Here is a 19,086-nt window from a genome sequence, read left to right as displayed (position 1 = left end):
CCCCGCCTCCGCCGCTTTGAGTGAGCTCCTTATCCCGGTTCCGGGGCCTCTCAGCCCCGCCCCCGGGACCCTGAAACGGAACTGTCGGAGCTCGGCCTCGTTCCCCGGCCGGGTGACGCACGACTCGCGTGGCCCGGCGCCGGGGGAGCGTCGCGGTGACGTCACGACGTCCCGGCCCGCGCTAGGTCTGGGTGCCCTAGGCGGATCGTTGTCATAGCAATCGGAGGCCGCTACCTGTCCCGGGAGGGACTCCCGGGCACCGGAGACCGGAGAAGGGAGCCAGGGAGGCGCCCGAGGCGCTGGGATCGACGCCGCGTGACGTCGGCGGCGGCCTGCAGGCGAGGTGCGCGTTTGTTTCCAGACCCGGGCCCCGGCGGGAGGCGCAGGCTGGGAGGGGAGCTGTTGGCTGGCGGCTGGGGCCGGGGCTGGGGGGTGGGGGTCCTGACTGCGTGCCCGGGGACTGCCAATCCGATCGCCCCTCAGCTCCGAGCCTCGAGCTTCCTCCTGGCCGGCCGCCGGCGGTGGCGGATGGCGGGCCGCGGACGTTCTCCGCCCCGGGGTGGGCAAGCCAAGCCTTTGAAGGAAGCCCTTGCAAGTCTGTGTAGCTTATGGAAGTGACGGGATTGAGGAGCGGGCGCCCAGCGTCCTGAGGAAGGGCCCCCTGATTGCCCTCGGTTCCCTCCACCAGCCCCAATCCAGGCGCCAGCCAGCGAGCATGGCAGTGAACAAGCAAACTAGCCCCTACCCATTTTACTGCTTCCCTTGCCCGTGAAATGTTTTGTTTTACTCTTAATCGGAAGGAAAATGCGAGGGAGGTTTTGGTTTAAAACAACACAACACAGACACAATAGGGAAGGAGGCCTGCGTGCCTGGAGGAGTGAGGGGAAATTTCCTCCTTACCCTTTTATTTTTTTTCCGCTATGAAATATTTTTTTAATGTTATTAAACCATTTTAATAGGGATTCTTACAGCTCTTATAACAATCCATACGTCAATTGCATCGAGCACATTTCCAAAACATTTTCTTTCTTCTTGAGCCCTTGGTATCAGCTCCTCATTTTTCCCTCTCCCTCCCCCATCCTCCCGCCCTCGTGAACCCTTGATACTTTATAAATTATTTTCATATTTTACACTGCCCACTGTCTCCCGGGGGGTGGGGGTGGTTGTGGATGTTGTAAGTTGATCCCCTTTCTCCGCCCCCCCACCTAGCCCCCCTAGACTTTAAATTTTTCACCTGTTTTTTTTGGTATTTACCCCCTATCCCCCAACAAAATAAAATAATATAGTGTAAAGAAATTTAGTATTTCCATAGATGAGGGACACCGACAAATACTGGGTCTGGGGTCTATGGGAGCTAAATATGCTGAAATCAGACAACCTGATTTCAGTCTTGAGGTTGAAAAGCGACCTTTTCAACCTCAAGACTGCCTCTCTCCGTTTAAAAACACATCACATTCTTTCCAGAGGTGGCACTCTGGAGTAAGAGGTTTTAACGATTCCGTTCAAATCGGTGATGAATGACAATTATTGACCCATGCTTCGGAGGACGAATACTCCTTTAAAGTGCAAGTTAAGCACTTGGCTGCTAACAGTTTAGCTGGTGCCCCAGACCCTCCCAGATGCTCTGTGGGAGACACACGTGGTTGCCAACTGTCAGGATTACAGCCTAGAAACAGCGATTGAACTGTGTTCTCCAAGGGTTGCCATGAGTCAGAACTGACTGGATAGCAACAGAGTTGGTTTGGGTTTATTGTTCATCTTTCAGGTAATACCTAACTTTTACCTCGTACCTAACTTCTCCCTCATAAATTAGAATAGCTTTCGAAGTTAGAACTTCTGGCTTACTGAAAATATTTAAAATAAAGTGAGTACATACTAAAATGTATCCAGTAGACTCCAAATACTGTAAATATTTGCTCTCTGCCATCATCCATTTAGGAGCCCTAGTGGTGCTGTAGGATAAAAGTGGGGGTGCTAACTTCCAGGTTGGTTCGAAACCACAGCTCGCTCTGTGGTAGATTGATAGCCCTGGAAACCCTGCATAGGATTGTTGTGATCAGAATCAATTCAGTGGCGGGGGATTATCTGTTTTTAAATATACAGGCAGGCTCTTTAGGAATTCGAAACCTTGTATAATTTTGAGAACTATTTTTCCCCGTCATTTTATTTTATTTTTAAATCATTTTATTAGGGACTCATACAACTCTTATCACAATCCATACATACATCAATTGAGTAAAGCACATCTGTACATTCATTGCCCTCATCATTCTCAAAACATTTGCTCTCCACTTAAGTCCTTGGCACAGGTCCTCTTTTTGTCCCCTCCCAACCCGGTACCCCTTCCCTCATCAGCCCTTGATAATTTACAAATCATTATTTTGTCATATCTTGCCCTGACTGACGTCTCCCTTCATCCAGTCATTTTATTGGGCTCATACAACTCTTATCACAATCCATACATATATCAGTTGTATAAAGCACATCTGTACATTCATTGCCCTCATCATTCTCAAAACATTTGCTCTCCACTTAAGCCCCTGGCATCAGCTCCTCTATTTTCCCCTCCCTATCTGCTCCCCCCGAACTTCTAATTTTTCTGATATCACATTTTATTCTAATTAGTATATTTGTGTGCTTTAAAGTCTTTTATTGATTACAAACAAGTTCTGTTCCTAAGACTCTTTTAAGTTGTGTCTTTAGATATGGTTCAGATCTAACATCAAAAGTGTCGTAATATATAGTGTACTTTTCTGTGCATAAAGAAGTCAAAGAAATACTTTCAGGTACACTAGAACATTTTTAACATAATGCAGTATCAACAGTAATTTTTTGATGCACATTGCAAAATAGTACCCATTTTCTATTACAAACTATTATATGTAATGCAAAATTTTAATATGAAGGTAAGTCACAAAGTATCACAGGCATGGCTTTATTCCACACAAAACATGTTTCTGTAGTCGTGGCTGTCAATCAAAACAGGCCCATCAAACCGTGGCTTCTGAGGGATCTTCAGGACCAGTTAATTCTAGGTCAAGAGATCATCACTGCTTGATACAATGGATGTATGGATGGATTGTTGTAAGAGCTGTCAGATCCCCCAATAAAATGACTTACTAAAAAAAAAATCAGTTCAGAAAGTTCTGGTGATTGATTTTTTGGGGTTTGTTTTTTTGGATCATACAGGGGTCATTTTTATCTATTTCCATAAAGACCTGGGATGTTCATGAAGGATTACTAAACAGATTAAAAAGTGCTCCAGTGAGGAAGAGACCAGGAAGGTTCTGTTGAGGAAGTTTCCAGGTAGACAATGCACCCACTCATTGAGGGTAGCAAGGGTTTCTCCCAGAGAAGCCTTACCATGTCCACCCTGCGCTTGTTCCTTCCGCAAAGCTTTGAAAGGAACATTGGGGGGTACCAGCCCCCACAATTGAACGGGTCCAAAGGGTGGTTGTGTAATTGAGGGGTAAAATTAAGCAACATCAGACAAGATAAAGCATGCTAATGCTCACCTCCGGAGCAGAGAGAGAGAGAATCTATCTCCAACCAAGGCTTATACACTCTCAGGAGGCATGCAAGCCCCCCTAATCACAGTTAACCACGTGCATAACAGGAAGGGGTTGTACAATAGGCATATGAGCAACAGGGAGGGGAGGCCCTAGGGGCATCCATTTGACGGGAAGGTATACACGAACAAGATGGGCAGATTCTAGAGTCAAGATGGCAGCCTAACCTTGGTCATCCCCGAGTTGGCTTGACCTTAGTGTCTTTGGGTTCTCTTCCAGGGGAATGCTCCATTATCCTTCTCAGACGGGAGTGGGCTCTGCAAAGATGGGACAGACTAGGGGCTGGTTGCTCTAGATCAGGGTCCTCAAACGTTTTAAATGGGGCCAGTTCACTGTCCCTCAGACCCGTTGGAGGGCCAGACTGTAGTTTAAAAAAATAACTATGAACAAATTCCTATGCACACGGCACATATCTTACTTTGAAGTGAAAATACAAACGGGGCAAAAACACCTGGCGGGCCGGGTAAATGTCCTCGGCGGGTCGCAGTTTGAGGATGCCTGCTCGAGATGGCTGATGCCCTTCAGGCAGATAACCTTTAAGCAGTTGACCTCCAAGTGTGTATATAGTCACTGACCAGGTGTCAGCAAGCAGCACCTTAGGTTTGGCATGAAATATGGGGGCAACCTGGGGAATAACTTTTCCATTAACCACAGAACATGACTTGAACCCCTCAGGAATCCCCAAACTGCCATTTGCCTTGGGGTAAGTCAAAGAGCCTAGGAGTCTCTGATGGGGCCTGGGTGGGAGGGGGCTGAAAGCGATGGAAACATTGCTCTCAGAAGTGTGTCGTGGAGGCTGAGTTGAGAAGCAATAGCAAAGCATTTTACCGCGATCTGTGGCAGTGCTTTCTGACTTGCCCTCACACGGCAGGCTGCTACGGTGCGCAATCTCGGAAACCCGTGTTGGAGAGACTGGAGTGTATTGCCTCTTCAGAAACGTCTAAACTGAGTGGCCCTTACAGTAACCGCGTGCAGTTTACTAAACAACAAGAGCATATTGTCATTCTTACTATAGAAGCTGGACCACAGGCTTTTTATTGAGAAGGACGGTGTTTCCAACCAGTTCCTCCAGTGATTCTTGGATGACTGCCCTAATGGTCGAAAGTGATGCGCGGCATCATCGATTCTGCGGTTGGGTTTTTTTGTTTTTTTGAAGAGAAGGTAGAAAGTAGACACTTACGGAGGTGAAATCACAGACTGTATTAAGTCCGCTTGCTTGCTCTGAAAGAAGCCGCGTGGATTTCCATTCACAGCTCCATCAGTGTGTCTTGGAGCGTTTCAGAGCCCAGAAGTAGCCAGAGATTTGAAGGAAGTGGTTCATTCACTTCCTGCTTTGATTTTCAGAAGATGCGTTTTTCCTTCCCACTAATGGCAGGCCTCAGGGGTGAGTGTTGAGAACTGAAAGTGATTGCTTGCCTTCAGGTGAAAAAAGCCTTTTCCAGCATTTGCTTTATTTTCTGGGAACGCTACCTCAAAAGTCATGCGTTCTTGGACAGTAATTGTAGGATGGACGAAACTGTTTTATGCTTTCTTATCTCCAGTCGTCCCAACGTGGCCCGAGTACCATGCTGCTCAGCCCAACTGTAACAGGATTATTTGTGGGAGGGGGTGGGGGGGAACGCTTTCTAACTACTCCCCAGGTTTTTGCCCCCTGGACCGAGCATCAAGACTCAGCAAAGAAGGGAAGCTGCCTGGATGGGGAAGGGACTTTGGTGAAAGGGGCCGTGGAGTAGAGACCATGCATGAAAATGCGGAGTGGTTCTCAAAAAGGTTAGTTTTAGAAAAGATTTCATGTGGAGGTTGAGGATCCCCAAACATATTCCCTAAACACAGCTTAGGGCAGTGGTTCTCAGCCTTCCTAATGCCGCGCCCCTTTAATACAGTTGCTCATGTTGTGGTTCCCCCCAACCATAAAATCATGTTCGCTACTTCATAACTGTCATTTTGTTACTGTTCTGAATTGGGTGACCCCTGTGAAAGAGTTGTTTGACCCCCTCAAGGGGTCATGACCCACAGGTTGAGAACCTCTGGCTTAGATGGATTGCCTTCCCTATGTACCCCTTGGAAAGCCCTTTTGGACCGTCTTCATGTACCTTAGAGACTTTTGGAGCAGTCCTGACAGTACATGGTTTGGGGGCTCCAGTGGAGGTGTACTAGGAAGGAAGGAGCCCTGGTGGTCCTGTTGAGTAAGTTGGATTGCTAACCTTAAGGTCAGTGGTTCAAACCCACCACCTGCTCCTTGGGAGGCCAAGTCAAACCAAACTCATTGCCATCGAGTCAATGCTGACTCAGCAACCCCCTGTGGGTTTCTGAGCCTTTCCTCCAGAGGTGGTTTCGAACGGCCAACCATGTGGCTCAAAGCCCAATGTGTAACCACTACATCACCAGGGCTCTTCCTGGTGAGAAAGAGGGAGGGTGTCTGCTCCTATAAAGATTTACAGACTTTTTAGGGTCATTGCGGCTCAGAATAGACGACGGCAGTGAGTGCGGTACCTGAGTCGGGAGTAAGGAACAAGCATGGTGTTTGCAGAATAAAGAGAGTTAAGAGAGAAATTAAATGAGATGACCCTGGAGGCTGTGGTTGTGACGGCCCTGGGTATGGCCGTCCGCTTCGCAGGTCTACAAGCGTGACTCTGTCAGTACATGCAAAAGTATCGCACCCCTGGGAAGTTCATATATAAAACAGAATAGCATTAGATTAGTTTATACATTTACATTATTTACACACCAACTGAACTGGATTGCCCTTGTTGGGAAATCTCTGTAGGATGGCCTTCAGGATTTTACGTGAGTATGGATCTTGAACATGGCTGTTAGTTTCCAGCTGTGATTGATAGCCTCACAGGCATCAAGAGCGCAGGAAATGTTTGTAGAATGAATACACTAGTCTTCCTTATAGTATAGCCCAAAGGGCAAGTCAACATGTTTTAATCAGGCCTCAAGTCGTATTCTTAAGTGACCATATCATGTAAATAGTAAACTCAATTAAGGTTTCATGTATCATCTCTAAGCAGACATATTGAGACCATTCACTGATGGACTTGGAGACTCCTCTCCTGGGTCCTATCATAGTAGTGATCGTGGTAATGAGTGATCTGCATAATAGTTTTCGACCATTTGGTGGCCAGTAGTGTACTGCATTTAAAGAACAATAACCAGAATAAGCTATACTGGTGACCGGAAGAAGAAAAAAGAACAATAACCAAAACAGGCTTTGTGACTCAGGATGTGTGTTTCACTAGCGTGGGACATCTTAATCAGGGAGGTGTCTGAGACCCTGTGTCCCGGCCAGCTCTGGGGGGATGCAGGGTGAGGAACCCACCGTTGCCATCAAGTAGAGGCTGAGTCACAGTGACCCTGTGCAGATTTCCGAGGCTGTCGCTCTATGGGAGTAGATGAGCTCATGTCGCATGGAGCAGCGGTGGGTTTGCACCGCTTACCCACCAGGGCCCCCGAGGCGAATTCTCATAACCAAAGGGGCCCATCTTTTCAGATTCTGAAAGCACTTCTGTCCTGCAGGCGCCCTGCGCCAGCTGAAGGCTTTACCTGGCTACCAGATGGAGGAATACGGCGTAGTTTCATTTAGTGTTTTAATAATAATAATAAAAAAAAGACGATACAAAATCCAAACATTTCTTTTTACAAGTTCAGATACATATTTTTCCCCCAAGTGCAAAATCGTCTACAAACTGCATCACTTGCTGTTTATTGTGGCTCGTGTAGCTGTTTACGCTATTGGCAGCGGTAGAGGACAGATGCACAGTATTTTGAGATTTCTTTTGCATTCCAAAATCTAAAAGCCTCACACATGGTGATGCCGTGTCTCCGAAACGCCAGTTCCACACAGGGTAAGGACTTCCGGCTGTCCGGACTGCTGCCCTCTGTGTTGTCTAGGTAAGCGGCTAAGCGGAAGTGGGGGTTCTAGTCCCTCTAATGACAGCGTTTGAGAGTATTCCTAGTCCACCTAACACCCAAGGGCAAGGTGTGCTACCTGTAAGACAGCCCACAGCAAAGGGCACGGCTGCGGTGTTTGGCCTTCGCTGTGCTGATTGTGCTCCAGAAGGAAAGCAGACAGGGCAACACTCGTTTCTGCCCGTCCTCATTCACTCCGTGTCTCCCTCCTCCCCTGAGGGAGACTGCTGGATGGAGCTGAAGCAGCAAGTACGGAAATTCTCACATAGACAAAGCTCTTCTCAGAGAGACTGAGTTTGTGAAAGCTAAAGGCCAGCACTGGATCACTGAACTCTCAGCAGAAGGCTGAGCCACCCCCTCAAAAGAACCAAGCCCTGGGGACGGCACAGCAGGCCCAGCCCAGTGTTGCATCTGGGATGTCGTGGGTGGGGTGGGGTGGGCAGGGCAGCTCAAGTCCCGACGTCGTTCTCTGTTTGAGTAGGCCTGGTCTGCTAACAGGCAGAGGCAGAGAAGAGGGACTGGCGGCTTGCTGAGAAGAACCACCTCTCTAGTGTGTCATCTGCACTTGGAGCCCGCACTCAGGGTCATGGACAGCACCCTGACCTGTGACCACGTCCACAGCGTGGCCTTGGGCTGGTCTTCAAGGGGTTCCCATTTACCACAGCTTCCCTACACTGGCCAAACACCTCTTACTCTGTCTGGCCTGTGACGGCCTAGAGACTCCCTGAGTGTTGATTCCTCATTTCCACTCCACTTAGCCCCTAACTCGATGCTCCAAGATGAACGTCCCCCTTGGGTTCCACAGGAACTGCCCTTTTTCTTAACCCCCAACTTGGATGATGGCATTTCAATGTGGTGGACATCAGTCAGGTCCTGTCCTGCTCTCCACGAGCCTCCTGGAGAGCTGAGTGGCCTGGGCGTTCCACACTGCAGCACTCGTGCAGAAACGAGCTAACTGGAGAAGTGTGCATGTGTACAGGGGGCTTCAAGTTCATGGGAAGATTCCACTCTCCTTTCACTCCATTTAACATGAACTCTGTGAATCCCATGGTGAAACCATGGGGATGGAAGAGGAAAAGACAACAGAAGCCAGACCCTGAAGGCATAAATGGGGAAGCACCTTGTTTGGGGCCTTCCCAGAGCGGTGTGAAATGGCAGGGAGAGTGGAATCCCCGGTGCCTGGTGGAGAGATGAAGAAAGGCATTTCCCTGCCCTCTGCTTGTAAGCAGCCATTCTGCATATCTAAAGCACAGCCCTGACTCAGACACAGACAGTGTGAGTGAGGTTGCTGAGGCTGTTTGAAGGAGTTAAGATGTTGGGCTGCTAACCACAAGGTTGGAGGTTCAAAGCCACCAGCCACTGCTTGGGAGGGGATGAAACGTCTCTTGTTTCTGCAGAGGATTCCAGACCCTTTCTCAGGGTCACTGTGCTTCGGCATCCACTCCATGGCAGTGGGTAGACGCTGGGCTCGTGACTGCTGCTCATGAGAAGTGGGTGGGGCCACGCTCCTTTACTTAGTGTTAAAGCCCCTTGGGACAGTAGCCTGAGACAGTCACTAGGAGTGAACTCTAAGAAGTAAGAGGTACCATTGACTGAACTGCCTAGCACTACTGCTTTTTTTGGGGGGGCCTGGAAAGAGGAGATAGAAAGTGATTTTATAGGCGGCAGTTGGGCTGAAGGTGGAGCGTGCCACATCAGGTTGGGCACAGCTTCCTGAAAGGCAGTAACTGGAGGAAGCTAAGCGCGAAGTCAGTTCTGAGAGGGAAGGACAGCCAGGTGGGTGGTGGCACTGCTCGAAATCTGGCCAACACCCAGTGCCTCCACCTGTCTCATTACCTGGGTACCTGTCCTATTCTTGGCTCCCACAGCCTTGATTCTGAACTCAGCCCGAGACACCCATCCCTCGGTGCTTTCCCCAGAGCCTATTCCACCATAGTAGGCTGGAGAGGCGCATGTGTCAGGGGAAGACAGGAGGCAGCGGGGTAAAGGTGGAGGTGTTCTCCACTTGGGGGAGAGAATCCCTGACCAGTTCCATTGGCCTCCACATCAGCTAGGTTCACGCCGCCGGGTCCATGGGAGGCACAGGGATGGCAGCACTGGCTTAGCCAACCCAGGCCTCGTGTTCCTGCTCCATCACTTGATCCCCAGGATTCCTGCCCTACACGTTGAGCTGCAGCCCTGGTTTACCTCAGCCGAGGGCTCTAGGAGTCAGGTGGTCACTGGTGGAGGAATGAGACCTTAGCTGCGTCAGCACTCCAGCTTCACGTGATTCAAAACCTTTGGTCTTCCAATCCAAACACCCTCTTCTTTCTTGGGCAGCTATAAATAGGGTTATTCTAATAGAAGGAGGTAAAAAAAAACCCAGAAGACAAACCCCCTGCATCTAGACCACATACAGACTCATGATTGCACTTATCAGGGGGCAGAAGGCTCGCGTGTGCACACTTTCCTCCTGCTGCTCGGGGCCGGAGCTAGGCGGCCCTGGGCTGGCTGTTGAGTGGCCCTCTTTGGTGGTGCCCATCAGCCACCTGGGATGACAAGAGGACGACAACCGTGGGGCGAGGCCCAGGCTGGCTTCTGGTCAGCAGCCGTTTCTCGAGGGACAGCACTTAGCAAGGGGAGGAGGGCTCCCCAGGAGCACTTGGGTGGAGTGTGGGAAGTGGCTCGGCCAGGGAAGACAAGTTGATCCTTCTGTAGTCTAGCCCTTTAGATGCATTCTCTCGTTTTTGGCGATGCTTTTAAACCTGGTTTCAGGCACCGACCCCACAGTAATGCCTGCTGCTCTCCCTCACTCAGCTGCTGCCCATTGCCCCAGTGGGGTGGCCAGCTGGAAGCCCTTAGGGGCAGGCCCCAGGCGGCCAGGTGGGCATGTGGGGAGGAGGAATTGTTACTGCTGTACAGACAAGAAGAGCTACTGTGTGGGTGGTCTGCCCCCCCCCCCCCCAGGCCATATGCCCCAGGGTGCTGGTATGAAGCCTGTCAGAATCACCCCAGCTGCGGGAAGTTTGGGCTCCTGACTAGCAAGGTAGCAACTCTACAATGGCAGAAGCCTGCCCCCTCCCCACTCGACCCATTTCTTGTATGGTTCTCCAGCACCCCCCAAGGTGCTGGGGTAGGCCTGCGCGAGTGGGCCGGGGAAACAGGCAATTTGTGTGGGGTGGGGTCCTGTTCCTCAGGAAAGAACAGCAGCTGTTGATTGGCTTTTCCAGGGAGCAAGGTGAAGGAGGCAAACCCGAGAGTGAGAGAGGAACCCGGAGACAGGGAGCACCCAGTCTGCAGAGTGATTTCGCTCTCTCCCTAGACTGAGAAGGGGGAGGAGGTCCTTGTCTGTGGGTGGGAGCTGCCGGCTCTGAGGGCCAAGGAGTCGGGGAGCTTCAAAACCGGGGTCTGTGCATCTGGGGACACTATTTGTAGGGCCTCAGAAAGCTGGAGACTTTGGAGCGGAGCAGCTTGATGAAGGACTTGGGCAGCATCTCCTTGTGCTTTTCTGTGTACTTGAAGTAGTTCTGGGGATGGGCCAGCACCTCAAAGAAAGCCTTGATGAGCTTCTTGTCCTGTGGAGAGGGCAGCAGAGCAGCCTCAGTTGGCGGCGGGGAAGCACAAGCCCCAGTGCAACATCCCCGCTTGTGTCTGACAGGCACCTGCCACTGAGCAAAACGGGGCGCACCCAGAGTCGAACGCTAGCCTGCTTTAGAACCCCTCCTCGTCCATTGCTCAGAACCCCAGCCCTTGACCCAAGCTCGCTCACAGCGCTCAGGAAGCCCTGTCCACTCCACCTTCCAGGTCCAACCAGGGGCCGAGCCCCCTCATCGTTACCATACCTGCAGCCCTGGTCCAGCCACCATGCCCTCTCACATGAATGCCTGCCACCGATGGCTCCCTGCCTGGTCACGTTTCTATTCTCACCGCAGATCATGCCCTTCTGTTCACATGCCAGGCGGGTTTCTTACACCACAGAGAGGACCAGCAGTCCCTCCCTCAGCTCACGCTCACGGTGCATTTGCTCTGCCCCCTGCTGCCTCTCTGCCATGCGCCTCAGCCCTGCTTCCTTCTGCTGAGCGACACTGGCTCGCTTCCTGTTCTGACACATCTGACCCAGGCCTCTTCTCCTCAGAGAGGCCTGCAGAAGAACGCCGATCTGGCTCCTAGACGAGAGCTCTTCCCTGGGGCTGGCTAGGTGCTGAAGGACCCCCTCCCTTCTATTTGAAACCAGCGATCATCAGATTCTATTCCTTAAAAGTTTCCAAGTATTGTGAGGTGTTTGTCATTAAAGGTTTTCATTTTATCTGACTACAAGAGATTTTTTTTTGATGTAGTGATAATTCATGAGGGGGGAGTCTGTGTTTCTTAGGGTCATAGTTTCTTAGGAACAGTTTTATCAAGCAGATTCAGGGTGTCTAGTTCATTCACCAGTCGGGAAAAGAGGCTAAGATAGTCATATATTGTAAGAAATGCCACCTGAGGTCTGCTGGCTCCTTCGTGGGGGGAGCAGGGTAAGGTAGGGAAGGGGGGAGGGATTTAGGCAAAAGCAGTGTCTGGGCCGCATTTTCTGTGTCTGATTTGGGAAGAGAAAGGGCCATTTCTCCTGCAAGTCCTTCGGGGTGTAAGGCAGTGTAAGTGCCTCTGCGGGCAGGGATGGCCTACAGTCAAGGGGGCCTGGGCCCTAATCATAGCTTCCCCACTGGGCAAGTTCTCTGGCTCTGAGCCTCAGTGTTCTCATCTGTGAGGTGGGGATGATAACAGGACCTTCCTCCCCAGGTACTGTGCCTGTCCAGTGAGAATACGCGTGTCACATCACAATCATTATTGCCGCTCCTAGTCACTTGCCTTTAAAATCTCTTGGTGGTTTTCGGAGGCATAGAGCCGGCCATCCCGAACGATGTCTTCTACCAGCTGTTCATAGTCCTCTGTAAAGCCAACCAAGAAGAGGGACTTAAGGGTGGGGTGCTCCCTATCCACCCCCACTCCAGCTTCTCCCAAGACCCAGGAGCCCCTGCTTTCTTACTCCTCGCCCCACCCCCAGCTCACCGTCATAGGTAACATAGGGGATCTGGAAGCCCCGGGCACTGTTGGCCTCGCTCGTCTTGAAGTTGATCCAGAGCTTCCTGGAGCGGGCCGTGAAGGCGATGGGGCGCTCGTAGGTCTGGCATGTCTCGTAGGTGGTAATGGAGGAGGGGGAGGCTGGGGAGACAATCAGCAGGTCAGGAGAGCAGCAGGGAGGCCACTCCGGCCCATGGCACACCGCACACACACATTCCCTTTCTCTCGCTTCTTGGCTTGGGTCTACGGCTCCCTTCTGACACCCGGGCTCGCTCTCACACAGTGTAAGATTTGATATTCAACTCATGAGCTGGCAAAAATACTAGCACAGGCAGGTGTTAAATGACACCATCAGCGTGCTAGCCCCACTGCTGGGTTCCTTCTCTGCTGTCCCGCCACAAGCCCTTTCCCTTGGCCGCTGTGTCTCCTTCCAATGCTCTCGGGGATCAGTGCCCATCTGCCTCACTCCCGCCCTCCAGCACCACCGTCCCCACTCCCCCAGCCCTGCGGCCACCCACAGTTCTTTCTCATGACGAGGACGTCCCCGCACTCATCCTCAGATGGCAGGAAGATCTCGGGCACCACAATCAGGATCTTGCGCTTGGGAGGGGGGTTGATGTTCCAGACGCACTCCACACTGGCTGGGTAGTTGCCAGGATAGTTGGGGGATTCAATATAGCCAGTGAACTCACCCAGCTCCCCACCACACTGACGATCTGCAGCCAAACCCGATGGGGAGAGGGAGAGACAGACAGGAAGTCAGAGCGGAAGTCAGTGGGGAGATTGAAGAGTTGTGCAGGGGAAGTTAGCTGGTGGGGTGGGGTGAGGGCAGCCATCGTCCTATTTAGCTGACTGCCTTTCCTCCTGCCTGCTCTGCCCCTTCTCAGCTCACCTTCTCTTCCTCCCCCAGTACCTAGCTCCAGACGGATTACTGCTGCAGGGCCCAGTCTAGCGCTTACACTAACTTGTCCTTCAGAATGGGGGGCTCAGGGGAGAGGTGGGACCTTCTCCCGCCCATCCACCCCCAGCCCTTCCTTCCCCTGCCCTCTGCTCCCACGCCTCTCCACCCCCTTTCCACAGCCTGCCTGCCACATACTCTTGCACTGGGCCACACTGGTGGAGCCATCAAAGTCGGTGCTTGTGTTGCCTGGGCAGCGGGTGCAGAAGTTCTGGCGGAAGTCAGGCTGGTAGGAGCCCATGGCACAGCGGATGCAGCGGTGGATGCTGGTGTTGTAGTAATGCCCAGGAGAACATTGGACTGCAGGGAAGGGGAAAGCCAGGGTCTAGGGTGGTGGCCAGGTGGGAGTCCCAGAGTGTATGTAGACTGGGCAGGGCACACCTACCGTGGCCAGTCAGATCAAAAATACCAAAGTTCTTTCCAAAGTCACACCCTTTCACAAGCCACATCAGTTTGTCAAGCCCAGGGAGCAATCAGCTTCAGTTAGTACAGGGGATGGGTACCCGTTTTCTTTACAGAGGGCTAGCTGGGGCTGTTTGTGATTCTCTGTTCCCGGGCTTGGCACTGGTGGCAAGCCAGGATGGGTTCTGTCCACAGGGCGGTAGCTGGCATCTGGGCTCTCCCTGGTGTGGGGTCTGGTAACACCCACCAAAACCCAAACCCGCTGCTCCTCTCACATCTGCGCTGACTCAGCGACCCCCTGTGGGTTTCCTCCTGCCCGCCATGCAGATAGCAGCCCAACGTGTAACCGCCACACCACAAGGCCTCCTGGTAACATCCAAGGGGCCTTTTAATCAAAGTTCATGGAAATACACATTTTGAAAATTCTATGCTAAAAACTTTTCTGCACCAATATGAAGTTGTACTAACTTGTTGTAAAATGTCTGGACAGATCTAGGTAGCGGCACTAAGAAGAATAAAACAGCAGTTTGGAAAGAGCCCCTATCAGAACAACATGAACCCGAACCGAATTGAAGCAAGAACAAACATCAAATTTATGGTGAAGCTTGGGTGGAAGAATGGTGAAATCATCGAAGCCTTACGCAAAGTTTATGGGGACACTGCCCCAAAGAAATCGGCAGTCTACAAATGGATAACTCGCTTTAAGAAGGGACGAGATGATGTCGAAGATCAAGCCCACAGTGGCAGACCACCCACTTCAATCTGTGAGGAGAAAATTAATCTTGTCCGCGCCCTCATCGAAGAGGACCGAAGGTTAACAGCCGAGACAATAGCCAACACCATAGGCATCTCCGTTGGTTCGGCTTACACAATTCTGACTGAAAAATTAAAGTTGAGCAAGCTTTCCATTGGATGGGTGCCTAAAGTGTTGCACCCAGAGCAGCTGCAGTCACAAGCAGGGCTTTCCGTGGAAATCTTAAACAAGTGGGAGCAAGACCCTGAAGCAGTGCTCTGAAGAACGGGAGAGGAAACATGGCTTTCCCCGTAAAACCCAAAGACAGAGCACAAAGGAACGGCTACCAAGAGGTGGTGGTAGTCTAGTCAAAGCAAAACTGAAGCTCGTGGTCATCTTTTTTGGGGTGCTCTGGGTGTTTTTGCTTGTTGACTTTCTGGAGAGCCAGAGAACGACGACATCACCTTATTTGGAAAGCCTGCCAAAGCTTTACCAGAACAACAGCCAGGAAAACATCCCCAGAGTGTCCTTCTCCACAGCAACGCTGCTCCTGCGCAGTCCTCTCATCGCACACAGGCAACCTGACGAGCCTTCCACTGGGAAATCACCAGGCACCGCTCCCCTACAGTCATCAGGACTCCTCTGCATGCTTGTTTCCCAATCTTAAAAACCACTTAGAAAGCACCCCTCTTCCTTTAGTTAATGTAAGACACGACTGCACTGGCATGGTTAGGTTCCCAGGACCCCTAGTTCTTTAGACTACATAGTAGGTGTCATTGCTTACAGAAGTATCTTGAACTTGATGGAACATCTGTTAATAAAATTTACAATTTCTTGTTCTTTGAATCTCATTTTTTTCCCCCTGAGTATTTCAAAGTTCCCCTGTACTCAGGTCTGTTCCAGCACCGTGGAGAGTTTGGGGGGATTGATGGGCTGGGGAGCCCTAGGTCGGGTAAGTGGCCCCTCACCTTTGGTATCACAGTCCTGGAAGGAGATGGCCCCCTCGTGCTTGGTGGTGAGGCCCCCACCACAGGGGAAACAGAGTGTCCGTCCCGCTTCAGGCTGGTAGGAACCACGTGGGCATGGCTGGCAGGGCTTGAACCCATCCACAGAGTGCTGTCCAGGGGGGCACTGACCTGCAACGAACCAAGGGTCCGACTCTTGACGGGGATGGTTGAGTCACCCCGAGGGCTCGCCCAGTGTCAGGGAGCAGAGGCACACAAACAGGGTGTCGACTAGGAGAGGGGCTGGGAGCCTGGGCCTGCTCTGGGGAATTCTCATGCCCGCGGGCATCCCAGTGCCCACCCTCCCAGCCGGTTTTGTTTGTTCCCCTGGCACCTGCACACGTGGTGATGTTGGTGGCTCCGAGAGGCCCCTGGGCATCACTCCCAGGGCAAAGGTCGCAGGAGAGCTGCCCTTCTCTCTCCTGGAAGGTGCCCGCTGGGCATGGCACACACTGCTCCGTCTGGCCGTGGTAATACGTTCCCTGCGGGCAGCTGACTGAGGGAGAGTCGGCCGTGCTAGCCACCCGCCCCCCACACCCCACCCCACCCCAGGTCTGGGCCTCCCCTGCCCACTCCCCCACTCAGGGAGGATCTCTTCCTCGGGGACACACAGGGTCCTGCCCAGGGGGCCTGCGGGTCACAGCTGTGTGCAGGAGGGTGGTTGGCCCAGCCTGATGTCCTGGATCTCAGCCTGCAGCCCGGGGAGGGGAGGGTGGCAAGCAGGGACAGGGTCCCGACTGCCTGATGATCTGAGATGCAACCGAGGCTGCCAAGAAGGGGCCTGCTCTGAGCTGGACCTGCCCCCCAGCTCCCTGGCAAGCTTCCTTACCACACTTGGCCCCAGGGCGGTGCTGCCCAGGCCTACAGGGCTCCACCAGCTCTGCTCCTTCCCCGGCGACCACGCCCGGGCCAGGCTTGTGGGCCAGCTGGTAATCAAGGCCCGCCAGGCGCAGCAGGAAGCGGTCCTGGTTGATGGACTTTCGGAGCATCTTGAGGGAGCCTTTCAGGCGCCGTTCCATCCGCTGCCGGAGGCAGGGCAGCGCACAGCCCGCTGGGGCAGAAGAGAAGGAAGGATGGCTGGGAGCACAGACCGAGAGGGAGCAGGCGAGGCTGAGGGTCTGCACGGAGACCCGGGCCACCCACCCCCACCGGCCCTCCTCCCTCAGTGTCCTCAGCCCTACCTGTGGTGTCTTCAGCCTTGACTTCTGCCTCTAGCTCCAGGGTAAGCCGGGTGACCTCTTTGGCTGCAGGGGTCCGGGCCCGGCGGCCCTTGCCCTTCCGAGAGGAGGAATCGCACTTGAGGTGGATGAAGGTGACCTGGCAGTCAGAGCACGGGGCACCACCTGGGGGAGAAGCCTTGTCAATGTCAGGGCTCCCCAGAGGGTGACCACACTCAGTCCTCTCTCGACCCTACATCCTAACGAGCTGGTCTGGGGCTCTAGCTCGCCGTGCTCTGTCCAGAGTCAGGGTGCAGTGGGTGTTGAGGGGAGAGGGGGCACTCTCATTAAGAGGAGGACTCGAGGACGGGAAGGTTTTGGTGAGTGGAAGGCCCTCTGGGGTGGAGTCCCCGAGCAGACCTGGCCCCGGCGTCCTGCCGGCCTCCTCCACTTTGCCCTTGTTTCGTAGGTGCAGGCGGCACTTGGCGTCCTTGATCTTGAAAGAGGCCCGTTGTTTCACCAATAGCGCTGCAGCCTCTGGAGGGATGGGAGCAGCTCAGCACAGCCCAGGAGCCCCCAGGGCTGGGGGCTTCTGTGGGGGCTGCTGAGAAATTGGGCAGGAAGCAGGGGGGTGGGCACTTGGCTGCCTGAGCAGGGGGATTAGAGAATCCGGGAGGGATCCGCAGGATCAGGGAATTATAGAACCAGAGAAGGGGGTCCGGGACACCGGCCAGAGGGGTGAGGGGAGAGGAGACATGCAGGTGCAGCATGCGGGGCGTAGGCTGGCAGGCAGCTCTGGGCTGGTGCTCACCATGGCAGTGGCTGGCACTGGAGCTGTTCCCGGAGTGGCTGGCACGGGCTGACGCGGCCTTGGGACCGGGGGTGCCACAGCTCACGGTGAAGCCGTTCTCAGACTCTGAGAGAAGGGGCCCATCACTGCTCTGCTCCCAGGGGGGTGGAGGTGGGGACAGAGGCAGCGCCACAACAGCCCACCTTCTCCCTCCTCCCATGCCCCTCCCGTACCTGGTAAAAACCGGGCCCGCGACGGGCAGCTCAGGGCACAGGCGTCCTTCTTGCCAGACCGGCTGCAACTGAGCATGGCTTTGGAGGCCCCCGGACTTCCCTGGCACTTCACAGGCTCTGGGGAGGGGAGAAAGTTGTCCTGGTGGTGCAGGGGTTAGCGCTCTGTTGCTAACCAGAGTGGGTGGTGGTTTCAGCCCTCCGGCTGCTCCCGGAGTGAAAACTGAGGCTGTCTGCTTCCATAAAGATTACCTCCATCTTGGCGCCGCTCTGGGCAGTTCTACTGTGTCTGATATAGAGTCGCTATGCGTTACACGCCTCTGTGTTGGTGGGTTTGGTTTTTGGTTTGGGAGGGAAGAGACCCAAGGAAACCAGGGTGTTTCATTCCTCACCCGCCCGCTCCCTCCACTGGGTCCGTTGAGAACTGCCAGTCTACCTGCAGTGGCGGGTGGTATGATTTACTAAGAACATTGTCTCCAACTCCAATGGCTACTCCCTCCACCCTGGTCCACCTCAAATCAACCTTCCCCAGCAGGCTAACGCACCGTCCTCCTGAGACTGCAGTGCCAGCAGTGACCGGCAGAGGGTGCTGCCCACCTGTGCAATCCTTCCCGTTCCAGTGGAGCCGGCCCTGGCCTCCGGGGCAGGTACACTGGTAGCTGCCGGGCGTATTAACGCAGCCAACTCGGCAGCCTCCCCGGTTGATGCTGCACTCGTCCACATCTGGGGACACAGAAAGGCGTGGGCAGCCAGGAGTAGGCACCCCGGGAGGGCAGCCAACCTGAGAAAAGCTCAAACCTAGGACCTCCTCCATCATCTCTGAGAAAGGGCCTGGCTGACCCGCCTTCCAAAGCCTTCCACTGGTACTGTGGGGCTTCGTCTGAGAGCAGAAATGAGGCGAGGGGGGTGCCCGACACCAAGCTGGCCTCAGGAACTCCCTCCCTTCCACTTCCCCAAGACGGGCGCTCACCCCCGCAGTGGGTGACCCCGTACAGCAGGTAGCCGCGGCGGCAGAGGCACTGGAAGCTCCCAGGCGTGTTGACACATATGTGGTCACAGGTGCGGTCAAAAGAACACTCATCTATGTCTGGAAGAAGACACAGGGCTCCAGCCACTTGATGCTGGGGCCCCGCCCAGGGGAGGGGTCTTGGCGCTCCTCCCCACCCAGGACCAGCATTCAGCAGAGCCCACCCCCTCACGTGCCAGGAGCAGCGGGAACTGGTGCCTGTGTGCCAGGGCCCCTGTGTACCTGTGCAGGCCTGGGCCACACCCTCCCTGCCGCCCTCATTGC

The 19,086-nt window shown here is 53.5% G+C and overlaps 1 protein-coding gene and 1 long non-coding RNA gene across 4 annotated transcripts in view; one reads left to right on the top strand and one right to left on the bottom strand.

Annotated features, from left to right (window-relative positions):
• The first annotated feature begins 9 nt into the window (after window positions 1–9).
• On the top strand, window positions 10–15,453 carry LOC142453828 (uncharacterized). The gene is made up of 2 exons (XR_012785418.1): window positions 10–343; window positions 14,372–15,453. It is a non-coding gene; the product is annotated as an uncharacterized LOC142453828 (long non-coding RNA).
• SCUBE3 (signal peptide, CUB domain and EGF like domain containing 3) overlaps window positions 7,182–19,086 on the bottom strand; it is a 36,583-nt gene continuing 24,678 nt past the window's right edge. For 2 of the 3 annotated variants that reach the window (XM_075555510.1, XM_075555511.1), the window contains 14 exons: window positions 18,766–18,882; window positions 18,393–18,518; window positions 17,799–17,915; window positions 17,587–17,691; window positions 17,196–17,312; window positions 16,800–16,961; window positions 16,448–16,669; window positions 15,953–16,114; window positions 15,583–15,750; window positions 13,618–13,779; window positions 13,040–13,237; window positions 12,510–12,662; window positions 12,309–12,388; window positions 7,182–11,035 (listed from right to left, as the gene is read on the bottom strand). In XM_075555510.1, coding sequence (XP_075411625.1) covers window positions 10,886–11,035; window positions 12,309–12,388; window positions 12,510–12,662; window positions 13,040–13,237; window positions 13,618–13,779; window positions 15,583–15,750; window positions 15,953–16,114; window positions 16,448–16,669; window positions 16,800–16,961; window positions 17,196–17,312; window positions 17,587–17,691; window positions 17,799–17,915; window positions 18,393–18,518; window positions 18,766–18,882 — 2,039 coding nt within the window. In that variant the 3' untranslated portion in view covers window positions 7,182–10,885. The remainder of the gene's footprint in view (window positions 11,036–12,308; window positions 12,389–12,509; window positions 12,663–13,039; window positions 13,238–13,617; window positions 13,780–15,582; window positions 15,751–15,952; window positions 16,115–16,447; window positions 16,670–16,799; window positions 16,962–17,195; window positions 17,313–17,586; window positions 17,692–17,798; window positions 17,916–18,392; window positions 18,519–18,765; window positions 18,883–19,086) is intronic. The other variant, XM_075555512.1, reaches the window with a different exon arrangement.

Source organism: Tenrec ecaudatus, chromosome 7 (assembly GCF_050624435.1).
Source record: "Tenrec ecaudatus isolate mTenEca1 chromosome 7, mTenEca1.hap1, whole genome shotgun sequence".
Taxonomy (NCBI): Eukaryota; Metazoa; Chordata; class Mammalia; order Afrosoricida; family Tenrecidae; genus Tenrec; species Tenrec ecaudatus.
Note: the sequence above shows the minus strand (reverse complement) of the source record. Positions and strands in the feature narration are given on the sequence as shown.